We start from the raw sequence: 27,222 nt of genomic DNA on the forward strand, positions 1-27,222 counted from the left end.
CTAATGGGGACCATATGCTCTGCAATTACATTCCCCAACAACGTTCAGATTTGTTAGCAAATATTGGAGAAGGCAAGTTGAGAAACTGAAGTGCAAAGACTGTCAGGAATTGGCACATCCTGACAATAAACCTGCTCTTGCTGACCCCTGTGAGTGAGTTCTGGTGTGGGCTGGTCTTGGCTTAGGCAGAACTGGGGTTTGTTTGTGGAAGTATCAGTCGATTGGTAGACTGTTTTTCAAGGAGGCTGAGTGCCTCTTATGTGTTCCCAATGGCATACTGTGCTGACCCCTTTAGATCAGTTTTGAATACATGACTCTTATCTATTTATCCAGTGGTTCCATCCGCTCCCAGACTGGAGACGGAGATCATGATGTTGTTACTTACTATTGTATCCCCCCAGCTCCCAGTAGAGAAATGTGAACACAATAGCTATTCAGTAAATATTTGGCTGATGAACAATGAAGTAATCTCTAGAATACATTAAGTGCCGCTACACTATATACATTATATGTATATAACTTGGATGGCTTTTCTCCACTCCCCAGTTCCTTCCCTTTCTCCAGGCTAGACCAGACTTAACCTTGGGAGTCCAGCCTCCCTCAAAGAGTTTAAACTCCCAGGATTCTGAAGAAGAGGGAAATCATGGCCCTGAAACCACAGTGCTAATTTTGAAGAGGTCTTTTTTGTCTTGAGACAAAGTTTCATCTATTGCTCCGTTGGGGGTGAGTGTGAGTCAAAACTTTAGAAACTTGTCCTGGGTTTTGATGATATAAATGCAGGGGGAAAGAACATTGCTTGGCTCTGCAGATGTCAAGAAAGGGTAGTCAGCTTGGGACCGTGCGGCTGAGGAGAAAAGTTTTCTAGCCTCCAAAGTCCTGTTTAAAGGCTACCTATGTCTTTACAGGCTTTCATGCGGACAACCTCTGCATGAGCATGCGGTCCCTCTGGCACCACATCCAATGTCAGTGGCTCTCCCTCTCACCCACTGTGCATTGCAGCCTTGCCCGGGCACCCGCTGACCATCTCCTTGGACCTGTAAGGGTCTGTGTGTGCACTCCGAGCTGGAAAGGCACTCAAAAGGCAAGCCCGTGGCTCTTATTAGTCTAAAACTTTGCCTTCATCTGAGAGAGCTAAGCTATCTGGCAGGAACTCAGGGACTTTGCCAGCCTCATCCCCACCCCACCCCCAAAACCCCCACAGACACGGGTGCTACAGAAACACAAGGAACACTCGTTGTTTTAGAACACAAATACATAAATTTTTAATCTGCGAAAAATACAAAATGAAACCATGTACAAGTTATGTACAAACCCTTTTTACAAGACAAGAGAGTTATCACTGGTTGTTACAGATGACAGAGTTGGGCAGATCATTTCAGAGCACCGGCATTTATTCTCTCCTCCAATTCCTGATCCGTCATGGTAATTAATCATAATCATAATCATAATGCCAGCAATCAAAAGTTTGAAAGACAGATGAATAAGCCACGCTCTTTTTCCTTAATGAATATGTAGGCTGACCTCTGTGTAAGTGTACTGTTTTTTTTCTTTGTCCCTGAAGAAACATTGAGTGCAGGTTTTGGTGTTAAGTGGGGAAAGCTTTTGCTTCAGCATCTGGGTGGTGGGATGTGGGCCAGAAGTTTTAGGCAGGATGCAATCGTGCCACCTGGGAATGGAATGTTTTTAATTAGGATTTCCAGGCTGAGTTTGGTTTATGTCTGAAATGTTGCAGTTCTGGTCAAACGTGTCTTGGGCTGTGCGAAGCGGAAGGAAGGGAAAGGGGGCGCGCCGCTCTGGGGCAGCGAAGCTTTGGTTTAGTGTGGAAATGGGGCTCTGTCAACGTTGTTGGCAGGGATCCCTTGCCTGCTGGCTGCCTCTCACGCTGACCCTGAATCCCATGTGAGGAAAGCTCTGGTTTGCTCTGGCAGGCGTGTGTCAGTGCCGTGTATACATTTCCATCTAAGATTCTGAACAGCCATCTCGGTAACGCTTCCAGAGGCAGGGACACTGGAGAGCTTTGGTGTCACGTTTGTCCCTGTTCTGCTGAATTGCAAGGTAGGGGAGAAGAAACACAGATGTCCTCAAGGGGATAAGCAGACCAAATGAAACCTTTTTAAACTTAAAATCTACCTAAACATTAAGGTCAGTTTTCACTGGGCCAAAGAACCTCTCCCCTTCTGCTCCCTGTCCAGAAAAGCCACCAAGTCAAAGGGATAGTCACATTTGTTTTAAGAATGCTAAAGCCAAAGCTTCCAGTGTGTGTGGTGTTCAGGAAGGGATGAAGAATAATGGGGTGACATGAACAGGGAGGGGAAATACGCCCACTTCAAGATCCCTCTCTTTTGAGTCCTTCTCCAGGAAGCCCTGCCCACCCTGCATTTCTCATGGCATCCAAAATAACACACAGTGGCCAGCTGACTGTCCACCTTGAGCCAGGCCTCATGACAAGCTCTGCAGATAAAGATACATCAACAAAGTCCTCGCCCTTATCATGTGAGTCTTTTTACTTCTGAGTCATCATCTCCAATACCCTTCAGCACCAATGAAGGTGACTCACCTTTCTTTGAGTTTCTCTCTCCTTTTTGCCATTTTTCTGTTTTTAGAGTACTCTGGATCCCCTATCACAATGGCATTTACCGATTTCGTTCCTTTTAGCTCCTACAAGCATGGCTGTAGCCCCCTATCAGTCTTCCGCCAGATGACCTTCCATACCTATGCTTCCTCCCTTGGAAGACTCAGCCATGCTCCCCACTTCACAAGTATCTCAGTGGCTCTGACTTCCAAATGCACAAGGCCTGCTGGAACCCTCTCCCCAGCTCCACTTGCCGACTCCTTTTTGCCTGCAAGGTCCTCCTTAAAGAAAGCTCTCAGCTTCTTCCACTCTGAATGAATCCAATACGATGTTGCTCAGCTGCCTACATTTGCTGGCTCCCCTTCCTGTCTTCTTGTTTTCTTTCCTAGTCTTCCACATCATTCTTCCCTTGAGGTCCAAAGGCAGTGTCCCTTTCACAAAGAACCTTTTCCAGAACCAGTTATTGCCCCAACACCCAGTGCACCCACCAGCCCTTAACAGCTCCAACTAAACTTCTAGTATGATCCATAAGACTCATCTGAGGAGAGTAGGTGCTTCCCATACTGAGTTCTTGACTTGGAACATGCACCCTTGAGAACTCAATGCTGCTGAGAAAACATTTAGCTCTGCATATGTCCTCATGATGACTTCCAGGAGGAACTGACATTTGAAAACTTTCAACCTAAAAAATGAACAGGCATAGGTGTTCATCACTCCATTTACAACTTTTAGCGGCTTTCCGTGGCTTTCTAAATCAAGTCTCAACCCTTGGCCCTTAAGACTGTCTACTTCCTAAGGTCTCATCTTAGATTTCTTCAGCTCCCCTACACAATCGTGTCACCGTAGACAAAATAGACTGTGTATTGAAATCACATTCCGTCCAATGAGCCATGGCCCATTAAATCACCTCTTCCTGGAAAACCTTCATTCTCTTGATTTCTCCAGGCATCTATTTCCTATTGAAATACCTCCAAAACCCATCAAGCATTATATCACTCTGTATTCTTCCCAACCCGTATAATTCAATGCAACCTTTCCTTCCTTTCTAAAGCACTAACTCTTGCCACCACACACCTGCCCCTGGCTGATGGTGCTTGAAAATACTATTTATATCATTTTGTTTTTGTTCATTCTTCCTAGCTCCTAGATGCATGTCCTGACTTGGCTTGTCTTAAGATACTTGAGTCTCAGGCCCTTTTTCAAAAAATGAGGCAAAAAAAGAAGGCCTGGTACAGATAGTCTAATTCAACATTCCTTCCCCAGTCTAACCACATGAGGCTGTGGTATAATGCAGTCTCCAACTGGTGTACAGCTAAAGGGTTTCTGCGTCGGGGCAGACAGGCTACTTTCTGAATGTGTTCCAAGCAATGGCTAAGTAGGGTCTGTAGTTCCTTGGGAAATAAAATTAAGCATAAAAGTATTCTCTGAACTGTCTTATTTTATGGCAATTTTGAAAATATGAACAACTGGTATTGCATGGGCAACAACCAATCAGAGTAGACTTCACTTAAAAATCCAATATGGCCACACTCATACAAACTGGCCGGAAATTGTTTCTATTTACCACTTTCCATTAACAGATCCAAAGGGCTGTATCACTGCCTTACATGACCATGGGATTTGAGTGTCAAATCATCTCTGCTGAATAGAAAAATAAATGTACTTTGAGAACATGGGGTGAGTAGGGGAGGAGCAGCAGAAAGGGAATTTACCAGGTGAGTTTCAAATGAAACCTCAGTTCCCTTTGCTTTTTAAAGAGGATGAGTCAAGCCCTAAATAAAAAAGTCCCTTTCAAAGACCACAGTGATTGGTGATTTTACCATCATTCCAAAAGCTGCAAAGAGGAACAGAATAGAAAATAGACTTTAGGGACTGAATAGAAAACTGACAAATTTTGCAATGGACCACCATGTCCAAGTTGAGTGGATTTGCTTGTTCTTCTATGAGTAAGGTGGCTCATGTTCAAATCAGTTGGTTTGATATTCTTTTTTTCTCTGTCTTCCTACCTCTCTTCCTCCTTTTGCTCTTTCCTTCCTTTCTTCCTTTACTGAGATTCTCATTGAAAATTAAGAGTTATAGATCAAAATTAGACTTATGAATGTAAGTAACAGAGATGGTATACCAAGAAAGGAATACTAAGATGGAAGAAAAGAAATCAAATAAACAGGACAGGAAATGAAGTGAGAAGTGAGACAGTTGCTTCCTAAAGCCCAGATCCACTTGTGGAAATAAAAATGAGGAAAAATCCCAGAAATCCAGGGGTCAGAGCTTGTCACTACATATTGAAAAGTGGAGAGATGGGTTAGAGATGAATGAATTGACTAGAACTTGAGGCTGATGCCAAGAGAAAAGGTAGGTAGGGATGAGATGGCGAAGACCCTGGGAACACAGAGAAAAGTCTGGACCACACCATGACCCAAGAGAACTTGAAGTCTGAAATTGCATTTTGAACCTAAGGAGACTCCAAAGCGTAAGATGGAGGAATGAGGAATGAACTTAATTTCCACGTTTTTAGAGCAGAAACTGCACACTACTCGCAGGAGTATCACTTGAGTACTGCAGCAAGAGGACCGTCATTCCAGCACAAGACAAGGTCGTCTCCACAGGCTGTTCCCACGCTCCCACTCCCAAGCAAGCTCACAGCTTCCCAGACCTGGAAGGGAGGCCATTTAGATGAATCTCTCTCATTTCCAAATGAGGTCCCTGGGACTCCAGGGGTTTCAAGAACATTCTCACATAGCTGGTTATTTGTAGATATAGTTCTTGAGTACTCATATTAAACCACAAGAAAGGAAGTTGCACTTTTTCTCTTTTCAACCTCAATTTTAGGTGTGCCTGGGTGGCTCAGCTGGTTAAGCATCTGACTCTTGACTTCAGCTCAGGTTATGATCTCATGGTTCAAGAGATGGAGGCCTGCATCTGGGTTCTGTCCTGACAGTGCAGAGCCTGCTTAGGATTCTCTCTCTCCCTTTTTCTCTGCCCCTCCTCCACTTGTTCTATTTCTCTCTCTCTCTCTCTCTCTCTCTGTCTCTCAAAATACATAAAAATATTAAAAAAGAAAACATTCCCAATTTTCTAATGTTTTCTCAATTTCCCTCTTTCCAATCCTAACTGAACAGTTCTAATTCCCGGTTTTTTTAAAGTTTTCAATAAAGTTTTGCACAAAATACATCATAAGATGCCCAACCTTTGGAAAGAAAGAGCTCTGGGTGTCCCCCAACATGCCTTAGTCACGATCACTTACATTTGAAGTACTTTATATTGGTTCAAGGTGGTATTTTTAAATATAAAATTGCTTAGATGAAAACAAAAGTTTTCTTAATAAGAAAGATGATGGTGGTGATGATGTTTTATAAATAGGTGGTTTTAAAATAGCCTCTTGGTGAGTCTTTGATTCCCAAAGCACCCAAGAGTCTTTAGTTTGGGTAAAGGACTTTTCTGGAACCCTAAACTGGGATGGGAGACCATAGTCTTACAAGACAGACTGCACCAATGATGACTATCATTGGCTGCTGATAATTTAATCAGAAAATGTGGGAGCGGGTTTGTCACAGTGGGGTAGAATGATTACCTCTTCCCAGTCAGAGAGCTCAACACATAGAAACTAATCAGGAAGCTCTAGCATTGGCTTGAGCCCTTCAGTGGTCATACAATCTTTTTTCTGTTCTTGTGTCACTTTTAACCTACTAGGCACCAGTTTTTGCCAAAAGAGCCACCAACCAGTCACTTTGCACACTTTCTCAATAAAAAAGTAAAGCTTGCTTTTATTTTCTGTTTGAGAACAGTTCATTACTGCAACAGCAAAACTGCATGAGCTTGCTGCTCTACCTTAGAAGAAAAAATAGATTCCTGCCAATTAGTTTTTGGGGGCAGCTCTTTGCTGGTGGGAAACATCTTAGCCATTTTGGTCAAGAGAAAAAATTTCTTTCAACTATACTTGAATGAAAAGAAAAGAAGAGAAGAGAGAAGAGGAGAGGAGAGGAGAGGAGACAAGAGGAGAGGAATGGAGGGGAGGGTAGAGGAGGGGAAGGGGGAAGAGAAGGGAAAAGAAAGAAGAAGAGAAGAGAAGAGAAGAGAAGAGGAAAGGATAGGAAAGGAAAGGAACAGGAAGGGAAGGGAAGGGAAAAGAAGAGAAGAGAAGAGAAGAGAAGAGGAAAGAGAAGGGAAGGGAAGAAAAAAGGAAAGGAAAGGGAAGGAAAGGAAAGGAAAGGACAGGAAAGGGAAGAGAAGAGAAGAGAAGAGAAGAGAAGAGAAGAGAAAGAAGAGAAAAGAGAAGAGAAAGAAGAAAAGAAAAGAAAAGAAAAGAAAAGAAATTTAGATTCAAATCTCTGGCCATGATGGTCACGGAGTTTACACGTCTGCTTCCAGACCGACTTGGCTGAAGAGATGGGTTTGAGAGACATGGGACACTGTGTTTCCCTAAGGAAAGATCATTTAGGTGGCCACCATCACCTGCCCCATAGGATACCAAATAGTTATAACAAATTCAGAAATGGTTATCAGGAAGAAGAGTGAAGAAGAGTCCACCAAGGTTCATGAAGGAAAGAAGAGCGTGGATTGCTGTGAATGTACTAAGGTGACCCCAATGCAAAATCATTATGTAGAAGAAGGCATAGCTTTCAGGAAAGTGGTAAAATCCTCACAAGGGATTCTCCCCACAAACCCATTCTACTGTTGGAAACCAGGAAATATTCATAAGCCTGAAGATAGACTGCTGACGTCATTTTAGTCTGCTGTGTAGACTAGTGATTGGTTATAAGTAGTTTTTAAACAATCCAATTGGACATACATTATATTCACAATACTTTTATAGAACTAGTTCTACAAAATGTGACGACAGGGTAACCACAGTCTGACAAGTCACTTCAGGACGGCCCCTACAAGGCGGAAGCACAACTACATTGGCTCTGCAGGGAATAGACAGAGGTGGAAGCCATTTTGCCTACACTGGTAATTGGAGTACTTAGTGGACATATGTTTTCATGGTGATTTCGTTGCTTGGCTCTGATCTGATTTGCACTAATGTACTAAGTACCACAGGGTCATGGCCTAAAGAATTAATGGAATAGATACCATGGGACTTTGGGGGATATTTTAGTAAGTTTGGATTCTTTGAGTGTCCACAGTTGACATTTTTAAGAAAAGAAATATCACTATCACATCCATGCTTCTCATAGACCCTGATGATTGTATAAAAGATTGATCATTTTGAAGTTGAAAGATTTGCTAAATCGTTTGGAACGTAACAGTTGCCGGGACAGAGAGCATGCAAGCCACAGCAGAGCTCTGAGACTTGGTAATTGTGTCTGATGGCTAGAAAAATCTTTGAGCACAGTTGGAAGTGGCTGATACATTTGATTTCATTGCTGGTCATTTTCAAAGGCCTTTTCTAACAGTCTGTATTGAGCGCATTCATTGCTTTCCTTTTGTCGTTATTATGTTTTACACTGTCGCAGCTAGTTTGTGTGTTTTGTCCCAGCAACTAAAGGAAGGCTGGAAAAAATAAAATCTGGGAAAAAGTAGTCTCTTTGATCATGACAATGTTCTGACTTTTTAACAAAAACTCAGTGAAAAGAATGATTGCATTATCATATCCTATTATTAAGTGGAACTACCCATTGGTGTTCACAAACTTTCAGGCTAGAAGCTCTGAGATTTGAGGAGTGGGGAGAAAGCCCACCAGAGCCTCCCAGAGTTGAAATGACTGTACTTGTGCAGGTGGTTTGGAGATAGGGAATGGGAAGCATAACAGCATGGAGGAGTCCCCACCATCAGAACAACAGAGCAATATCTTGTGTGCGTCTGGTCCTCAACTTCCACGTCCCAGGCATGCTCACGCCCCTCCTGGCATCGTTAGTTGGCTGGATAAACCTGATCTGGCAATTGTAGCAAAGCTGCAAGAGGTCTTCCCTTTAAATATACGAACAAAGGGAGGAGAAATACAGAATGAAAACTAAAACTACAAAAATATGACTTTCAACTGTGAAAATAAATAAGTTTCCATTTATTAAGAGCTGGTGTCAGTGCAGCTAAAATACACACCCATCCAGGAAATTCACCTGCCCCCTTTTGTCTTCTTATATGAATTTACTAAAATACATGTTTACATCATTGGACCATTTTAAAATTGTTTTAGCAATCCATTTGCCTTCATTACGATCAATTGTGGTGGTGACCATCATTCTCCTCAAAGAAAAAGACAGAAAGAAGAGAAATACATATTAAGGAGTCTGGCCACTTACTCATTTTGATTTTGCATTGTTTAGATACAGGGAAGATATTTGACAATGAAAAAAAAAGAAAAAATATATTTTCTTTCTAATAAATAAAAATAATTTAAAATGCTAGAGGCTATACATGACTATTTTAATATGTTCATTTATAAATGAAATCATTTTCTTTTCCAAAATACATGGAAGCAATATTCAAGGCAGACAAAGAGAAAGATCTGTCTACTTTATTTTTCTTGCAATTCTTGCTTATCCTAACGTTTCCACCAGTGATTCAGCATGTAAGAGGAAGAAAAGTCACATCACCATTTATGAAGTTTGTCAGGCTTTAAAAAAAGAGTTCTGGTCTCCTGGAAGTCAACATTCATCTTCAACTTCTCTGATTGGTGGGATCAAGCTGCTTGTGGATTTATATTGGTTGATCTGGTTAGCCATGTGGGTACTCATGGGCTTGATTTGAATGTTTCTGGGATAGGCATTATCCGGTTCATCTGTAAACCATTTCTTTTCTGCTAAAGGGAGAAACGGATAGAGAACAAGAAGGAGAAATGAGAAGCTTAATTAGTCCTAGGGTAAAGCCTTTGGAAAGTTCCTTGAAAAAAAAAAAAAAATGCAAAAATGTAATCGATAGAAGCTGACAGTGAATATAGTTGCTAAGAGGGAGTGCAGTGTAGGGAGAATTCCAGAACCTGGGACAGCTCTGCTGCCTGTGGCAAGTAATGACCAGCGTGCCCTTGGAACTTGCAAGGACCATGGGTAGGACCTCTGAGAACAAAGAAGGGTTGGAAGAGGAACTCCAGCAATGTTCTCTGGGATTCCTTTAGTGGACTGGGAATCTTTGGTAGGAAGGAGATGCTGAATATATCAAATATTGGGCATAAACACTGTGCCTGAGGAAAGATTTGTGTGTTCACTGAATTGAGTGAAACATGAAGGAAGTCGTCCCTGACACAGAGCCAGTGATCTGGAACCTTATGCAGGATCTCCTCTTCCCAACCTGTACTTAGCTTTGTTTGTACGAGACATACTTGAAGTTATATCTCAATATACCACTCTTCTGTATTTTTTTTTTGCAGCCAGTTTTGAGGGTCTTAAAGGAAGCCCACAGATTTTGCTGGGTAATGAGACTGGAAATCAGAATGGTCACCAATGTTTTAAGACGGTTTTGAGATGGCTTTTTATTTCAAGAAAGAAAGCTCTGTGTTGGTATACAGTCATGAAAAGAATTCCTACTGGCAATACCTTAACCGACTATAATAATCCAAGCTGTTGACAAGGGAGCTTGACGACATCTTGGCATTTCATTTCCACCCTAAACACAGAGATGGCTGGGGGAGAACGCTGAGTCAGAGCGTTTGGGGGCTGGGGAGGGGAAGAAAATGGCCTAGTATCCTCGTGGCACTTCAGTGGTATTTTACAGGATTCGGGCCTTGCCCCCGCCTTTTTCTAGGATTTGAAACTTTCTGCATAATCGGCTATGTGTACAGATATGAAGAGACTGGGCAAATAAGACATTGTAATTTGGGAATCATATTAGTGGCTTAGGAAAAGAAAAGAAAAAAGGAAAAAGCTTTCAGGCACATCCACTGCTCTAGAGACAATGGCTTCTCTTCTGCCTATCAGAACAATTCACAACTGGTCTGTTCATGGTTCTGGACTGATACGTAACAAAAAATGGCTTGATAGAGAAGTGTGAGTATGTGTGTGTATGTGTGTCTGTCGGATGGGCTAATGATCTACAAATTCAGCATCTGTGATCAGCTCACGATCGCTCTGCTTATTTCTCCTTGATCTATACTTTCTCTTGCTGTGTCAAGTCTGAGCCCTCAATGTAAACACTGCCACTGGAGTGGGTTAGTGAGAGCTTGCTCACTACCCTTTGTTCAGCAGCTCAGTTTACCCCCAGGAAACTACTGTCTCTCTCTTGGATCATTCTCCACTCCCCTTTCTCCTGCTCTGGCTCTCTCACCTATTATAATTAAGTTCACTTTGATTTGAACAGATTGGACGATAGGAATTCATAATGCTACATCCTCACAGTGAAGCTAACTGATTAAGTGCTTTAAATTATTCCCCCTGACAGAATGATAAAGTTACAATCTGTTCTGAGATGATCTACAGCTTGCCAGACTCCTACAGCTTCTTTCTACATTCATTTATCTTTTTGTCAAGCAGAGTTTTTTTTTTTCCTAAGCTTCAATTCCATAGATCTTTTAAAGTCATCAGCACATCTGAATTATTAATGAGGCTTTAGAGGCAAGGTTCCTGATGGACTGGTTAAAAAAGGTTGTATAGAAATCCAGGACTGTGTACACATCAAAATAATTTCAGCTCCATTTAAAAAACCATTTAGTTCAAGTGTGACATAGATGAACCATTATGCATTTGTGGAAACCAATTTTTTGTGATCTACGATTAAACTAACCTTTCAGAGAGGAGTAAAGTGTGATGGTTATCATGTTTTAAAAGCATTGCCAGGCCGCTGAAACAATTTCAAACTACGACTTTTTCTAACGGTTTATGTATAAAGATGATTTTCAGAAGAGCTGAACCTAGCGCCTGTGCTGTTTGCCTGAGCTGCCCTTGGTTTTGGCTGTACCACTGTGTGGACTGATTTTGCAAAGGGATTTAGTGCTGGGTTGGACATGCCAGTTTGGAAAGGAGACTGAACTCTTTTGATGGAAACGAGTAGGTCTTTTGGGCGAAAGACCTAAGACAGCTGCAATTTGTTGAAATTTTTACAACTGCTGCAGAGAATAATTGTTCAAAATTTAGTCTTTACAGTTCAATTCAAAGTTGGCATTTTGACCTTTCACGGCAGAGAGAATATCAATTTCCTTCTGCTGTCGGTAAGATAGAGAGCATTATTTCCCCATTTAAGCTTCATTCTCTTTCTTTCTAAATTTCTCTCCTTAAAAGAAAATCTAAGAAGAGTAGCCCCTGTGTTTTGGCCACTGAACTTCCACACAAGAAGGACTTGTGTTAAAGTGCATCCTGGTGATGAGTTGAGGTTTTTGTTATGCCTGAGAAACATGCTTTTTAATTTGGGTACCTTGTAAGATATAAACATATATGTTGTTGGAGACTTGGTTGGATAGGATGTTGAAGAAATGGAAATATATCAATGCTCTGAGCATTCTAGTAAAATATCCAGGGGCAAAGGTATTTCATGAAAAGATTCTTCCACAGGGCATCAGAGGAACACACACTTAACTGATCGCCAGTCGTTTTCTTCAAGAGAGTGCGTTGAGCATGATGACGACACTTTGGTTCACTGAATCTCATCTTCCAAAGAAGAAACTGTGCCAATGGGAAGCTACAACATTGGCTATAGGAAGAATACTCAGGGAAAGGATTTAAATGGGTGCTGAAGTGGTCCAGGATAAATCCAAATCCCTGGGTTTATCTCCTCTCCCTGCCTCATCCCCTATGCCAAAAAGATTTCCGGGAGCTTCATTTTTGTTCCTAAAATGGGAGGGGCAATGGATCTAGCTGCAAGGAGCTCCTCACTGTCAGAAAAAAAAAAAAAAAAAAAAAAAAAACAACAACAAAAAACAGCCCTATTTGTTAAGTCTCTTGAGGATGCAAAGCATGACGTCATCACTGCAAGTACAGTGCGTGACCTGCCCAGATCAGGAAAGGAAGGCATTTTAGGCTCTGGCAAGTGGGCTAGTAGAACAACATAGACAGTGACTGCAGAAGAGATGCCTCTAAAAGACCTGGCACTACCATCGGGAGAAGGCACCTATCAAGACCAGCCACGCCCTGAGCTATCCACCATGGACCAGTGATGAGGTGTGGGCTAAGGAGATGGCGTGGGGCAGTGGGGAAGTCTAAATGGATCTGGGGTCTCACACGGTAGTTGCATGGCTCCAAGAAAGTCACTATATAATTGATCTCTGCTAGTTTCTCTTCTGTAAAATGGGCTAGTGATCAAATCTTCCTAATGTGGTCTGGATGAAAGGGGCTAGTGCTGGTGAAGCACTTACTGCAGGTCCAGATACGGTAAATAAACGTGAGCACGTACGTCTGTTAGTAGCCACATCACAGCATAGTGGCAGAGTTCATAGCCCAGCTTTAAATTCCACTCTGCCACTTTCTGGCTGGATGCCTTTGAACAAATCTTTCAGATTCTGCATCCTTCAAACAGAGATGCTAACCACATGTACATCTGAGCTTGTGTGAGGATTGAATGAGTTAATGTATGTAAAGTGCTTAGAAAAGTATCTGGCACCGAGTAAGCACTAAGGTGTCAGTCAGCTTGTCACATAAGGTTATGTTACACGTTAGCATTAACGTGAATATTCTCAGTACTAAAGGGTTACGTAAGAATGGGTGGTACTTTTCAGTGTGGCTGCAAATGAACCAGGGATGGAGAACTAGGGAACATAAATTGGGGTGCTGGCCCACAGAATGGGGATTTTGGCAGCAGAGATGACAGAGGAGGATTCACTTGGGCTACCTTCATTTGGAAGGTAAGGAGAGGAAGGAGTGACCCAGTGTTCTTTCTGGGGGGTTCAAGGATGCTACCCTGCTGTAGGACCTGTATCCTTGAAATAATGGCTTTATACTCAACAGGTGCCCTATCCCATCCATGAACCATCTGCGTCTTCCATTGCTATTTTCATCACTGAGACAGAAGGGTCCAGGGTATGAGTGAGGACTTCCCCAAGCCATAAGGAGCCTGGAGGAGTGGGCTATGGGTGGGAAAGAACGCCAGAGCTGGGCGGACCTGACTGCCTGGATGCCTGCAAGCAGAGAAATAGGCTGCACTATGAAAACTGAGCCTCGCTGTCTCTGTGGGTTGTCAGCGCTGTGGGATTTAGCCTTTTCACATAACTACTCCCCAGAGAAGAGTACACGAAAGGAGAGATGATAATACAGCAAACGTATTTGAAATAATTGGTCCTCTTCTCGCTGTACCGCAAGCTGAGGTTTAGAGAGAGAGGGCTTGAAAGAAAAAGGCTGTTTGGGTAGAGACAACAGCTGAGAACAGTAAGCCCTAACCAGGAGCTGACGCCTTCAAAGGTAACGCTGTATGGTTTCACAGCTCACCTTTCCGGAGGCAGGCTGGCTTTTGCCCTTTGCCTGGCAGACCCTGAGGCCCACAGTGGACCCACCCATGCATACTGCCTTCTTTCCTCTCCATGGGCAAAGTATGGCTATTTCATAGAAATGAAAGTCATTTGTACCCAAACCAAGGCAGCTTCCATTTGTGAAAACTGTCATTTGCAATTGTCCGCCATGGCTCTAGTTTCCTCTTTTCACTGAAAGTCTGATGCTGCCATTCGCTGGGCTGAGCAAACTTCCCCCTTTGGCCCTTTCCTGGGGCCTTGATTCAGCTGCACCCCGAGGACAGACTCTTCACTGTTCCCTTTTGGATGGCAAGGGGTAGGCCCCCTCACCTCCCTAGGCAATAGATATGTAATCTCCTGGTGGGAGACAGGCAACCAATTTAGTGATAAGTGCCCACAGCTTATTCTTCATCATGTTATGACAAAACAGGGATGGGCTGAAGAAGCTTCTGGAGACACTGATTTTTACCCTGTCTTGACTTCCGTGGCCCCCCAAGTTTCTACACTATCCTTTTTATCCTTCCAAAACCTGAAGGATAGGATCCTGTTGCTATAGGAACCTGGCAGGTTGATTTAATTGTCCCTATTGGGATACAGACACCTTTAGGCTTTTCCCATGCTGAAGAAGAGCCAGTCTAAGGTTTTTCTGGTCATCTGAGATCTTGACAATACTGGCTGGAGGCACAGTCAGTTCTGTCTCATGGAACTTACGAGGGTGTTCCCCTTCTCAGAAGAAAGTGCCAACAGCACAGTAGCATCGGAAAGCACCTAGAGGCATTCACTGTTTGTTTTTTTTAAGATAAGCCAAAGGAGTAAAGATAATGTATAACATGATGAATGGTATAAAAATATTTAAGGTCAATTTATTTCAAAATATTACTGAGCGTTATTGTAATGTTCTGGGTCACAATCCTTAATATTCATAACAGAATCTGATACTTCTCCAGTTGTGGTAGAACTCTATGTATATGGGTCCATCTTTCCCTTTATACATCTGAACTGGCTTTCAGGAAGGGCCCTGGGTAGCAGTCCTTAGGGGTGTTGATGATTTTATGATCATCTGGGTGAACATTGAGGCTGAGAAAACTTCACTGCACCTCCCGGTCTACCCACTCTCTTAAGGTTCAGCCCTTCAAAGCCTAAAGCAAATTGGACTGAATGGCTCACAGACTGCTTCTCTTCTAGAATGGTACAGATAATTGAGTTGCTAGCTATTGCTCTTTTAAAATGTATATACCTTCTCTTCAAATAATTCTTTCACTTTCTACCTTTACCTACTTCTTTCTTTTACTTTCTTTCCTTCTCTTTTTCTTTCCTCTTCTCTTCTATTCTTTTTTTTATGGGGAGCAGGAAAGGGAGAGACATAATATGAGAACCCTGTGTACTTCCTAAGAGAACCTGAGGGGGAATGGGGAAGTTTGGGGTCACATGGAAAACAATGGAGGAGACTCTGTGTTCTGTTGAGGAAAGTATAATACAGTAGTTTCAGCTAACAGAATAGAGGTCACAATGATACCTTTTCATCACTGAATACATCATTGGCCAAATACTATAGTCAACTCTCAAGTGTGTGCCCTAAGTCCAGGGAAAATTCCAAAGTTACATCTCATGTCATAGTCTGTTCCCACTCCACTCCTGTCACAGCATCATCTCGTCAGAGCTGCTAACAGACTGTATATAACACGCATTTTGGATTTACTTCTATCTGCCCAATCTCTGGTTGGGATTGAACAAAGGCAGGTGACAGGAGAGACCTGGAAAATACAGAGACTGAGTCATGAAACCTCAGATCACTGGGTGTGGGCTATGAGTTGATACACATAACTGAACAGTTTTAACTTGGGGTCATCCTGATCAAACATAAAGGAGACCAATGTTCTGTCATTAATGAACCTCCTGGTCTAAATTAAAAAGAGGGACAAAATATTAACCAAGAAGCAGGTTTGCCAAATGGAATAGCTGCAAATGTTTTCCAGCGAAGTTTATCACCTGGCATCACACTTGTAGTAGGTCTTGCCAAGATAAACACAGAGATGTGGACAGACCGATGGTGGGGGCCGGGTTGGGGTCGTGGTAATGGGGGGAAGTGGAGGAAGCTGGGTTTCTCGATGGCAAAAGGCTTTTGGACTTGGAGCAAGGTACCAAGGTGGGCAGGGAGGCCACGTGCAGATTCGAAGGCAAGCCAGATGGAGAGAAGTTCCCCCCAAATCACCCAACCCCAAAACCAAGAACACCAAAACAAACTCTAAGGGATCTAGCGGTAGCAGCGGCACAGCCTCATTGCGCTGAGCAATTTAGAAAGTGGAGGAAAGAGAAGTAGGGAGGGAAAGGGAGGGGGAAGGGGAGGAGGAAAAAAAAAAAAAGCAAAACAAACTAAAGAAAACCACAAACAGAACAATATAAACAAAAAGAAACAAACCAATAACAGAATAAAATTTGTAACTCCTTTTTTTTTTTAATGTCACAAAAGTTTTCACAAGGACAACGTTATAGAAGAAAACCCCCAGCAGTGGCTAGGTCATGCAGAACCATTAATTGTCATACCTTGGCCCATTCTATTCATCCTTGTTGCACTTTAGAGAGAGAAGTAAGCTATGTGAGTTTTACAATGCTTTTAAACTGTCATATTTCCTGTCGAGCACTTTAACTGGCACATTCTTATAGTTATAAATGTTCTATGGGCACAACTTTATAACCTCCTTTGAAAGAATGCATGAAAAGCTCTTCATGATCCCAAACTGGGGTATACGTGTGTGTATATATATATATATATATACACACACACACACACGTATATGTATGTGTGTGTGTGTGTGTACATATATGTAGATATAGATATAGTTCTATATAAAAGGATAGTTATACGTAATATAGAAATCGATATATATGGGGACAAAAATAATTTGAAAAAAAATTCTTCCACTCATAGGGCTTTTTAATATACATGTATACAATTTTTCCCCACCCCATTCCTGGTCTGAATACTGCCCTGTCTTTGGTGTGGGGGCACAGGTGCAGACTGAACCTCACCATTTTGTCAGTAAAAGTGCTTGTCAATTCACACAGCAAGCAAATCTCCAAAACTATCATGCTTAGGGGAGAGAGGGGATCCGAAATCTAAACTCAAAGCATTCACCATAAAAACACCTTTTTAGAGATGGTACCACTGTGACATATTTCTCCTCCCCTCCACCCCTATTCTGTTTGGTGGAATCTGCTCAAGTAGACACTTCAAACAGGTATACGCCAGCCCAGGGCTAGTCCACACACAGGATAGTTCGGTTATGGTGGAGTTTGCCGATTCATAAGAACTACCGCACCGCCTACAGCATGCATAAACATCTGACAACTGTATGATGAAAAAGGGATTTTTCTACCTTTCAGCTCATGCTTTACTAACTGTTCAAAAAGGAAGGAAAGAAAGAAAAAAAAGAAAAAAAAAAAAACAAGAATTATACCAAAATGTGTTTGGCTCACTGTTGCACACTTCTTCTCCCCCGTCTCATGACGGCAAGGAGTGGTTCGCTATTACCGTCATTCACCTGCCTAAGTGAATTGGCTGTGTTCGAGAAATTGAGGAGGAGGAATTTTCCCACCAGCTTCCTGCTTTGGGACAGCCAGCGCCATGCAGCTGTGCCCACAGTTTGAAGTAGTAGCTAGCTTTTGTCTCTGTCGAGTCAACTGTGGCTCGATCCCCCCACAATCTGATTTATTTAGCATGTTGGCTCCTAGAAAAACATGATCTGCTGCTGGGTTTATCTTCCTCACACTCTAGCTTGGCCCCAGCCCCTGCTCCTGCCTGGCACTGGGGCCTTAGCTAATCAAACAAAGGGGAGTAAAAAGGTCCCCTGAGAATGCATGGAAAAATACTCGCTCTTTCCTGAGCATTATTTATTCTGTACATAAGGTAAGTAATTCACCTTTTAAAAGATGTAAAAGTCCCAGGAAGGCAGTTTTTAATGACTTACATCTGATATTTATGATACATATGGCTTTTCATCCCAAATGTCAAAAGTGAAAGAAAAAAAAATAGCTAGTCATATGGCATAAGGAGACAGAATAACAATTTAATATGCAATCAAACCTCTGTTCACTTAGATGACTAGAATTTGATACATCCACGAATGGGATACGATTCTTTCCTCCATAGTAAGGGTAGAAATGTGCCTAAGAACTCCCAGAGGAAGCTAGCTCTGGGACGAAAGGCCTTGGTGAGTAAAAAAAGCTAGGATGTTCTCTTACAAAAGCAGATACTTAATAATCGTCTACACAAATGGCGAAAGCCTTTTAAATGCTTCGCGATACTTCAGCCCAGAGAGTGAGAGTGGAAACAATCGATGTGTTTTTGTTGCTTTTTGGTTGCTTGCTTCAAAGAAATGTGTATGTGTATATTATTGCGTGTGTATTAAAAAAGAAGAAGAAAGAAAGGAAAACAACAACAAAATCAAAACCCGAAGCACCCTGATAATCCTGATCAATCAGAACAAACTTTTCTTCTACATTAACTAAACTTGCTTTGCATAACTGACATGGATCACAATGACGCTCCTCTACTCTGCGAACTCCTTCCTGCAGTGAGCTATTTATGTCTGGAGCATGCCTTTGGGTTATTTTTCCCCTAGAATCATAAATAACTTTTGGTCCTTCTGCTTATTTGCTGTTGTGCTCAAGGGTTTTATGGTGGTGAAATAAAAATGGCAACCACATGCACACTATCATACATATGCAAATATGTGTAAAAAAAAGGGGGTGGCTACAGGGGAAAAGGGGGGAAGTTACTGTTGGAAACACCCACTGGGGAAATGAGTGGCAGATACAGTTTCACACACGGTGGCAGTGGATACACATATCAGAGGCGCTCTTCCTGCACGTACTTCTGTTTGTCTCGGGACTCCCGGGACTTGGGTCGGTTGGGTCGGTTTGCGGTGGATGGGATGGAGTGCACGGAGGAGCTCTTCTTGCTGGATGACTGGGACGAGTGGGAGGAATGGGAGAGGCTGGCCCGGGACTGGCCGGCGTTGTGGTCAAACTGCATCAAGCAGAAGATCAGGTCTGTCGGCACGAGCTCAAACTCGTACGGGGGGTTGGTGATGACGTACCTGGACAGGGAAGCAAAGGGGTCACAGAATGAGGACAACTGGGTGCGTATTTCACCTCTCATTGAACCGAAAAGGATCCTCAGGTCTTGCAGAGGATCTGGAAGGCTTCTACCCGGTCCAAGACCTTAAATATTATCTTCCAAGCTGAACTAGCTCTTCCTCTCTTCAGCTCAGTGCAGGTGGCCAGCCGTGAGCCCTGGCACCAGAGGCTCAATTGGTGAGCCTTCTGATGGTCCCTCGCTTCTGATGGTCCCCACCCCTTTCCACTGAAGTTCGAGTTCACTTCAGATCCCGAGTAGCCCAGACGCATGCAGGAGGTTCACTGACTGCACCACCTCTTTTGCTAGAGAATGTTCTGACACACCTTACCGGGTCTTTGTTTCCCAAGACCTAACATCTTCTCAGCCTTTTCTCACTCTTTACCTCTTAAAAATCAATTTTGGTGGGGATTTTTTTCTAAATGAGAGAAGATAAGATCCCTCCCTGCCTCTGTGCTAGTCCTGCTTTAACTATTCTCAATCCCATCAAGCTTTCTCTGGTTAACGCCAGACACCGCTAACACAAAACAAAACAAAACAAAATAAAACAAAACAAAACAACAACCAAAAAAAACCCCACCGCCTCCTCTCTAGTAGTAGGAGATCCCAAAGTGGGTCCTCAAGCCAAGACATATCAGCAACACCGGGGCATCACTTAAAATGCATTTTCTTGGGGGGTGCATGGATGGCTCAGTGGGCTAAGTGTCCAACTCCCGATTTCGGCTCCGGTCATGATCTCCCAGTTTGTGAGTTCTGACCCTGTGTCGGGCTCTGTGCTGACAGTGCAGGGCCTCGTTGGGATTCTCTCTCTCTCTCCCTCTCTTTCTGCCCTTCCCCTGCTTGTGCATGCTCTCTCTCTATCAAAACAAGTAAACATTTGAAAATAAATAAAATGCAACTTCTTTTATTTATTTTTTTTTTGAGAGGGAGACGGGGAAGGGCAGAGGGAGATATAATCTTTTTTAATTTAATTTTTAATTTTTAAAATTATTTTGTTAAGATTATATAATTTATTCTCAAGTTAGCTAACATACAGTGTATACAGTGTGCATAGATTCCCATGATACATCACTTATATACAACACCCAGTGCTCATCCCAACAAGCGCCCTCCTCAGTGCCCATCACCCATTTTTCCCACCCCCCAACCCCCATCAAGCCTCAGTTTACTCTCTGTGTTTAAGAGTCTCTCATGGTTTGTTTCCCTCTGCGTTTGTACAGACACATGAAAACATGCTCAGCATCGTTCATCATCAGGGAAATACAAATCACAACTACATTCAGATATCACCTCACACCAGTCAGAAATCGAGAGAATCATAAACAGGTTCCACACTCAGTATGGAGCCCATCACAGGGCTTGATCCATGACTCTGGGATCATGACCTGAGTTGAAATCAAGAGCTGGATTCTCAAACAACTGAGCTACCCTGGTGTCCCTAAAATGCAAATTCTTAAGCAACTTCACTCCAGACCTACAGAGTCAGACATTCTGGGGAGTGGGGTTTAGCAATTTGTGTTGTAACAAGCTTTGTAGGTGATTCTGTTGCTCTCTAAACTTTGAGAACTCACTAGTCTACAGCAATTAGCCGCAACTCTGGGTATATACTGTAATCTCTGGGCACTAAGAAATTATCTACACTTTCAAGCCAGACCAGATAAATCAGGGAAAGCAGAATATTTTTAAAAAGCACCCCTGGTGATTCTAATGTGCAAGCAAAGCTGAGAAATACTAATCTCTGTAGCATTGTTTCTTGAGATATAGTATGCAAATGCACAGATTTGGGTAATTCTATGATATACTTTTAATTTGGGGCTGCTATGAATTTATTTTAGTGCAATTAAAAATATATAACTAGCACACATAAACTATTATATTTTTCTGCTTAAGGTGATAACACACAAATTTCTTGAAATAAATATATAAAAGTTTAAAAAGTGAGTCAATTAAAAATATATTAAGTAAAAGCAGAGGCATCTAAGATATGGCAAAGGAAACATCTATCTTAAACACTAGCAATATGAAATATCTCTTTATGAGGTACCGGCAGAATAATCCCAGTAGCTAGAGTTTGGAGGAGATGCTCCTATTCAGGAACTATTCTATAAAACTTGAATTCTTCCCATAATGTCTTTACATCTGCTATGAGGAATTAAAGAAAAAAGCCTCCCATAACCTCCAAACCCAGTGTTGGATTTAATGCGGGCAGAGTCATTTGCATGTTGAGAGCATGTACTTGGACCTTTGCCTTCACAGTGGGAAACAAGACAGGGCATTTCTGTCTCTGCATTTGGGGTGGGAGAGGAGAGTGGAAATATACTCACCTCTTCGTGCATTGGCTGGGGGTGCTGAGGTGAGCATCTCTCAGCCGGTAAATTCCAAAACAAAGCATATTATACGTTTTCAGAGCTTTGCAGAACAGATCACCATAACAACCACCATCCTGGGAGACAAGAAAAGAACAGAGAAAAACATTTTCATTTGCCTGGAAGTAGAGGTCCAGGGGGAACAGAGCCTTTTCGTGAAAGCTTGTATTTGTGTCTCCTGAGTTGGAGGGTCTGTTCCAAGGGACTGAGGCTAAAGCAGTCAATGTGATTAAGAGCCTACATCCAATACTGGTAATTTTGGGGGATCAGATAATGATGGGGTTCTCCTCCGGTTCTCCCCAGTTTTCCATCTGTAGCAATGAGAGCCCTAGAGAGAATGGGCCTCTCCCTCATTCTAAGTATGAGGCTAAGTATGTAAGGCTCGAAGCTCTCACATGCATGTTTGGCAGAGAAGAAACCAGCTGGGCAAAATGGCGATTATGTTTAGCCCCAGCTCAGCTGTAATCACTGTGATCTGACCGTGTTGTCAAAACTGCTCGAGTGATAATTAAAATCACTGCGAGGAGAAAAGACCCCACCAGGTGCTACGGTGAAAGACTCTTTCAGGGAAAAGACTGTGTGAAAAGCACAATTTACAGACCTCAGAGATGGCGCGGTGGAAGAGAATGTGTTTCCCCAGGAGGTGGAGAGCTGCAGGTGGAATAAGTGGGATTCACAGTCCTAATCAGTTCACAGTCACCTCCCAGAGGGTCTGGGGCCCGGCATGGAATGTGAAAGCAACTCCACTCACTTGGAAATGCTGGCTTCACACAGCCAGGTGGCTTCAGGTGGGTGTGAGTGTAGGAAGGGCACTGAAGAATGACATCGCTGGGAATAAAGGGGCTGCCTTTGTCCTTCTTGTCTTGTTGGAATTTCCAAATGGGCATCATATTACAGAACACAAATGGGGCCATATCTTACCGTCATTTAAAGTCTTTATCCTTTTAAAGTGTATCAGTAAGTCGGTGATAGATGAAAGGAGCCACGAGCTACGGAAGCTGCCTTTCCAAAAAGCCCAGTCTAACATAGGTCCTTATCCATAACCATACTAAAATATGGTGCAAGTCAGCATCATAGTTTCAGAAGAAATAGCAAAAGTGACCCTTTCCTTGGGCGACGCTATTGTTTGTGCAATAAATGTATTGGTTGCCAAGATTTGTGGCTCCACCCCTTGAACCCATCCGTGGATGCCGTATAGGGCTGTGAATAAGGGTCAAGACTGCATACTTCTGCCCAAGTGTGAGAACCCAGTTGTTGTGTGGAGCCCAAAGGGAGGCACTGGTCATCCCCTCTGCGGCAGGAAGGGCGTGGGGGAGATTAACTGGGTGCAGCCTCAGAGATGCAAAGACCTAGGTCTGGAATTAGAGACATTAAATGGTCCACATGAGATGCCATTTGTTTGGCCAGTGGCTCGAGATGCACATAATTACTGGTGGTGTTTTAAAAACCTCCAATGCCTGGCATATACCCAGATACAAAAACTCAGAATCCTGGGAACTGGACATGGCCATCAGTGGTTTTGAAAAGCTCCTCATGGGCTATTAATGTGCCTTGGGAGTGAAGTGGCCCTGAGGTAGGCTAAGACCCTGTGGAAAGGGGTCCCAGCCTCGGTCACATGCTGGAATCACCTGATGCCTCCTAGCTCGTGGTAGAAGATACCTAGGGGAGTGAGTAAAGCCCACAGGCTCTGAAGCCAGGGTTCCTGGCGCAAATTCCTGATAGGGCCAGTCTTCCGTCTCTCTGAGCCTCAGTTTCCTTAGAATGTCTGAGAGTAGAACCTATGTCAAAGGATTGCCGTGGGAATAAAGATGAAGGACTGCATGTAAAACACAGCACACCATACACATCACCTCTAGTGAATCACCACAGAAGACAGAAAAGACAGGTGCCTGGCTCCTCACCCTGGCACCCAGTTCACTCTGGCCAAGCTATTCCCAGTCAGTGGGCTCAGGTGACCTCTGCAACATGAACTCACCCCCAGGTCCGCAAAGGGCCCATCCAGCAGCGCTAACTGGGCCACGCGGCAACGGTCCCTGTTGGCCAGCGTCTGGGGGGTGCTATAGCCCCCTCGAAGTGCATTCTCCTCGGCAATCAGAGCCTCGAGCTCTGGCGTGGCTCCTCCAGTCACCAGCGTCCGGATTAGTGTAAGGATATTGTCATTGAAGTATGTCTGGGGAGAGAGTTGGGGGGTAGGGGAGAAAAAAATTCCTTTAAGCAAATACCCTAAAGTCACGACAACAGACATCCAAATTACAACTTTTCTTGGTATCTCCTGTTTAAAGTTCTGGCCTGTCTCTTCAAATAATTTTATGTGGGAAGTGAAAAGACAGCAGCCTCCAATTATTCCATTCTTTTCCCTCTTACTTGGTTCTGCCATGAGAGCTTGACTTTCAAAAACCACTTCAGGGAACTTTTATTAAAGGGCTGATGTCTAAATAGTTGGTGTTTACCATAATTGGTGTCAGTAGGGATGCAAATACTGCTTCCCCTTCCTCGAGTCCCACGTGTCTACTAAGGGACTTTGGACCTGGGACACAAATGCAGCTTGCACAGGCTGCTAACCCAAGGAGGACTCCTCCGAGGTCCTGTCACCCTATGCCAGGAAGCCGTCTTCCCCAATGTGGCAAAACTTCTTTGTGTGTTGGAAGGAGATGTCGAGAGCATCATTAAGGCCACACGCTCAACAATTTACTACAACCTTTGATAACAATCTAACCCAGAAGTCTCTATCAATTAAATATGCCAGATAAAATTGCAAGGAGGAAGATGCCCTCGTGTGTGCACTTTGGTTGTTTTGTTTTGTTTTTAATAATCTCAATAGTCTGAGGCAAATACAGAAGATGACAGAAGTTTCCTTCTATGTGTACATTTCTCTCACACATGAAACATAACAGGTCTGTCAGGAACAAAACAATTAGGGTTTAAAAACATTAATAGGGGGTCAAATAAAAGAGCTCAAAAAGACATATGTCACCCAGCCTAATTTGAGAAAAGTCTCAAGTGAGGGTCTGCATTCCATTTTCCAAGATAAGAAGAAATCAAGCAGGCTGAAGTGAAATCAAAGCAAAGTTTGCCTGTGTCTTCTGAGGGCATGTGGACCTTTGGAAGTGGGTTAGGAAAGGCAGCTAAATTTCATTTCAGTGATTTTGTTGGTTTACCTGGCAAAACACAGTGGGGAACAAGCCAGGGAAGGACAATTTCCCATCCTGCATGGCCATCACTAGTTCTATGGCTTGGGGGAGGTGGACTAACCATTCTAGGCTTTGATTTTCTCATCCATAAAATAAGCACAGACATTAGGGTCAAGCACATATGCAAAAAATTCCATGAGGACTTCTGAGTTCAGATGATAGCCGTTCACGGGGCAAGATTCACTTTCCTTACTGAAATACTTGCAAAACACCCAAAATGATAGAAAATTCTAACAGCAAAGGAAACTAGGAATGTTACTCAGAAGGAGTCAGACCCTGAAGAGCATGAATGTATCCTCTACTAAAGCTTAGATGGGCCCTGGGGACACAGAAGCAGAACCAGGGCAGGTACAGGAGGAAATGTTGCTGGTGTGGCCAAGAGATAAGAGCCAGGCGGTGGGTTTAATGCTGGGCTTCACCACTTAGTAGCTGCGTGACCCTGGAAAGTTATTTGTCATTTTTGTTCTTCAGTTTCATGATCTATGAAATGTAATAATGGAGTGGTTATGAGGATAATATAACTAATACATGTGAGGCACATAGAAAAGTGCTTGGTGCACCGGAAGCCCTGATAAATACTTCTGGCCTAATATCAGAGACTTGCAGCTTTTGCTGGTGAGAGGGACAGTCAGCTCATCCTCAACCTTCCCTTTTAAAAATCGTTTACACTTGAGGTGAGAGGTAGGCAAACCAAGGCTGTTTACATCATCCCTGAATCTGCACTTTTTTTTTAAATTTTTTTAATGTTTATTTATTTTTGACAGAGAGAGAGACAGAACATGAGCGGGGGAGGGGCAGAGAGAGAGGGAGACACAAAATATGAAACAAGCTCCAGGCTCTGAGCTGTCAGCACAGAGCCCAATGTGGGGCTCGAACCTACGAACCACGAAATCATGACCTGAGCTGAAGTTGGGTGCTTAACCGACTGAGCCACCCAGGCAACCCCCTGAATCTGCACTTCTTAATCTCCCCCCATTCTAAGACCCTATTTGGACTCAGCAGTGGCACAGCAAATGTCACCATGGTGCTGAATCCTGGGAGGGGACAGCAGCAATGGGAAGAGCCACTAGAGTTGTGTTCTAGTAGGGGTCACCTTGGGGAAAATCCACAAACATGTCCGAAGTTTTCGGAGGTAAATCCACAGCCCTACAGTCATATAACCCACCATGAGAAGCAGAAGACCCCTACTTAACCCTGTGGCACATTAAATGAGTGAGTGCTGAGCAAAGAACTTTGACAAGGGTCTCTGCACTATAATCACCCCTTTAGATCAAGACCAAGAGGAGGAATCTAACAGCTAGCGAGGTGGGAAGCAGAACAGTCAAGACCTCAAATACTGAAAAACAGACCTCTCCTTGCTCAAAGATAGAGAGAAATAAAAAGAGCCAGTATACATATTTTTAAAAAAGGAACCATAACATTTAAGATATAAAGGAAAAGCATCATTTTGACTGATTAAATTGTTAGTGGAAGAAGTAATAGGAAAAGATCAAAGCATCTGTTTTGGAATCAAAATAATTTTTTCTTAAATATGGTTTCTATAAGAAGTAAAAGATCAGATTATAAGAAAGCTGACTTCATACAACTTACCCAATTACTTTTTTATGTAAGATATTTAAATTAAAATGGATATGATTAGAGATGATTAAAAGAATCCAATACCCTTCTTAAGATCAGGAACAAGACAAGGAAGTCAACTCTCACCACCTCTATTCAACAGAGCACTGGGGGCTCTAGCCAAGGCTAGAAAAAAATAAGGTATCCATATCCAAAATGTTTCTGTTTACAGAGAACATGATGTTATATACAGAAAATTCTAAGGTATCTATTAAAATTCAATCATAGGTAATAAATGTGTTCAGCAAGTTTCCAAGTACAAAATCAATATACAAAAAAAATCATTTGTATATCTATATGCTTGCAATGAACAATACAAGAATAAAATTAAGATATTCCACATATATTAGCATCATAAAGAATAAGTACTTAGGAATAAATTTAACCAAGGAGGTACAAGACTAGTACAATGAAAACTACAAAATAGTGTTGAAAGAAATTAAAGAAAATCTGAATAAATATAAAGGCATCCAATGTTTATGGATTGGAAATCTTAATATTATTAAGACAGTAGTATTCCTCCAAACAATCTACAGATTCAGTACAGTCTCTGTCAAAATCCCCAAAACCATTTCTATAGAGACGGAAAAGTTGATTCTAAGATTCACATGAAATTTCAAGCACTCGAAATGACCAAACAATCTAAAAAAAGGAAAAGTTGGAGGACTCAAACCTCCTAATTTCAAAATACACTAGAAGCCTACTATAATCAAGATAGTGTAGTATTGACAGAAGGACAGACATGGGATTAAAGAATGTACAGGAAGAAATTCATATGCTTTTGTCAATTGATTTCAGCAAGGGTGCCAAGTCTACTCCATAGAGAAAGAACATAGTCTCTTAAGTAAATGGTGCTACAACACCTGGGCTTCCACATTCAGAAGAATAAAGTTGGACTCCTACCTCATACTATATATAAAAATTAATTCAAAATGGATCAAAGACTTGAATTTAAGAGCTAAAACTATGAAACACTTAGAAGAAAACATAGGATTAATTGTCATGACTTTTGATTTGAAAATGGATTCTTAAAT

At 42.5% G+C, this 27,222-nt stretch overlaps 1 protein-coding gene across 8 annotated transcripts in view; it reads right to left on the reverse strand.

The window, feature by feature from the left end:
• Positions 1–8,988: 8,988 nt before the first annotated feature.
• The window catches only part of KCNMA1 (potassium calcium-activated channel subfamily M alpha 1), a 726,269-nt gene continuing 708,035 nt past the window's right edge, over positions 8,989–27,222 (reverse strand). For 3 of the 8 annotated variants that reach the window (XM_042909284.1, XM_042909277.1, XM_042909280.1), the window contains 3 exons: positions 23,356–23,550; positions 21,339–21,457; positions 16,308–18,976 (listed from right to left, as the gene is read on the reverse strand). In XM_042909284.1, coding sequence (XP_042765218.1) covers positions 18,727–18,976; positions 21,339–21,457; positions 23,356–23,550 — 564 coding nt within the window. In that variant the 3' untranslated portion in view covers positions 16,308–18,726. Of the gene's footprint in view, positions 9,315–16,307; positions 18,977–21,338; positions 21,458–23,355; positions 23,551–27,222 lie in introns of those variants that run through there. The other 5 variants (XM_042909285.1, XM_042909278.1, XM_042909283.1 and 2 more) reach the window with 4 other exon arrangements.

Source organism: Panthera leo, chromosome D2 (genome assembly GCF_018350215.1).
Source record: "Panthera leo isolate Ple1 chromosome D2, P.leo_Ple1_pat1.1, whole genome shotgun sequence".
Lineage (NCBI taxonomy): Eukaryota > Metazoa > Chordata > Mammalia > Carnivora > Felidae > Panthera > Panthera leo.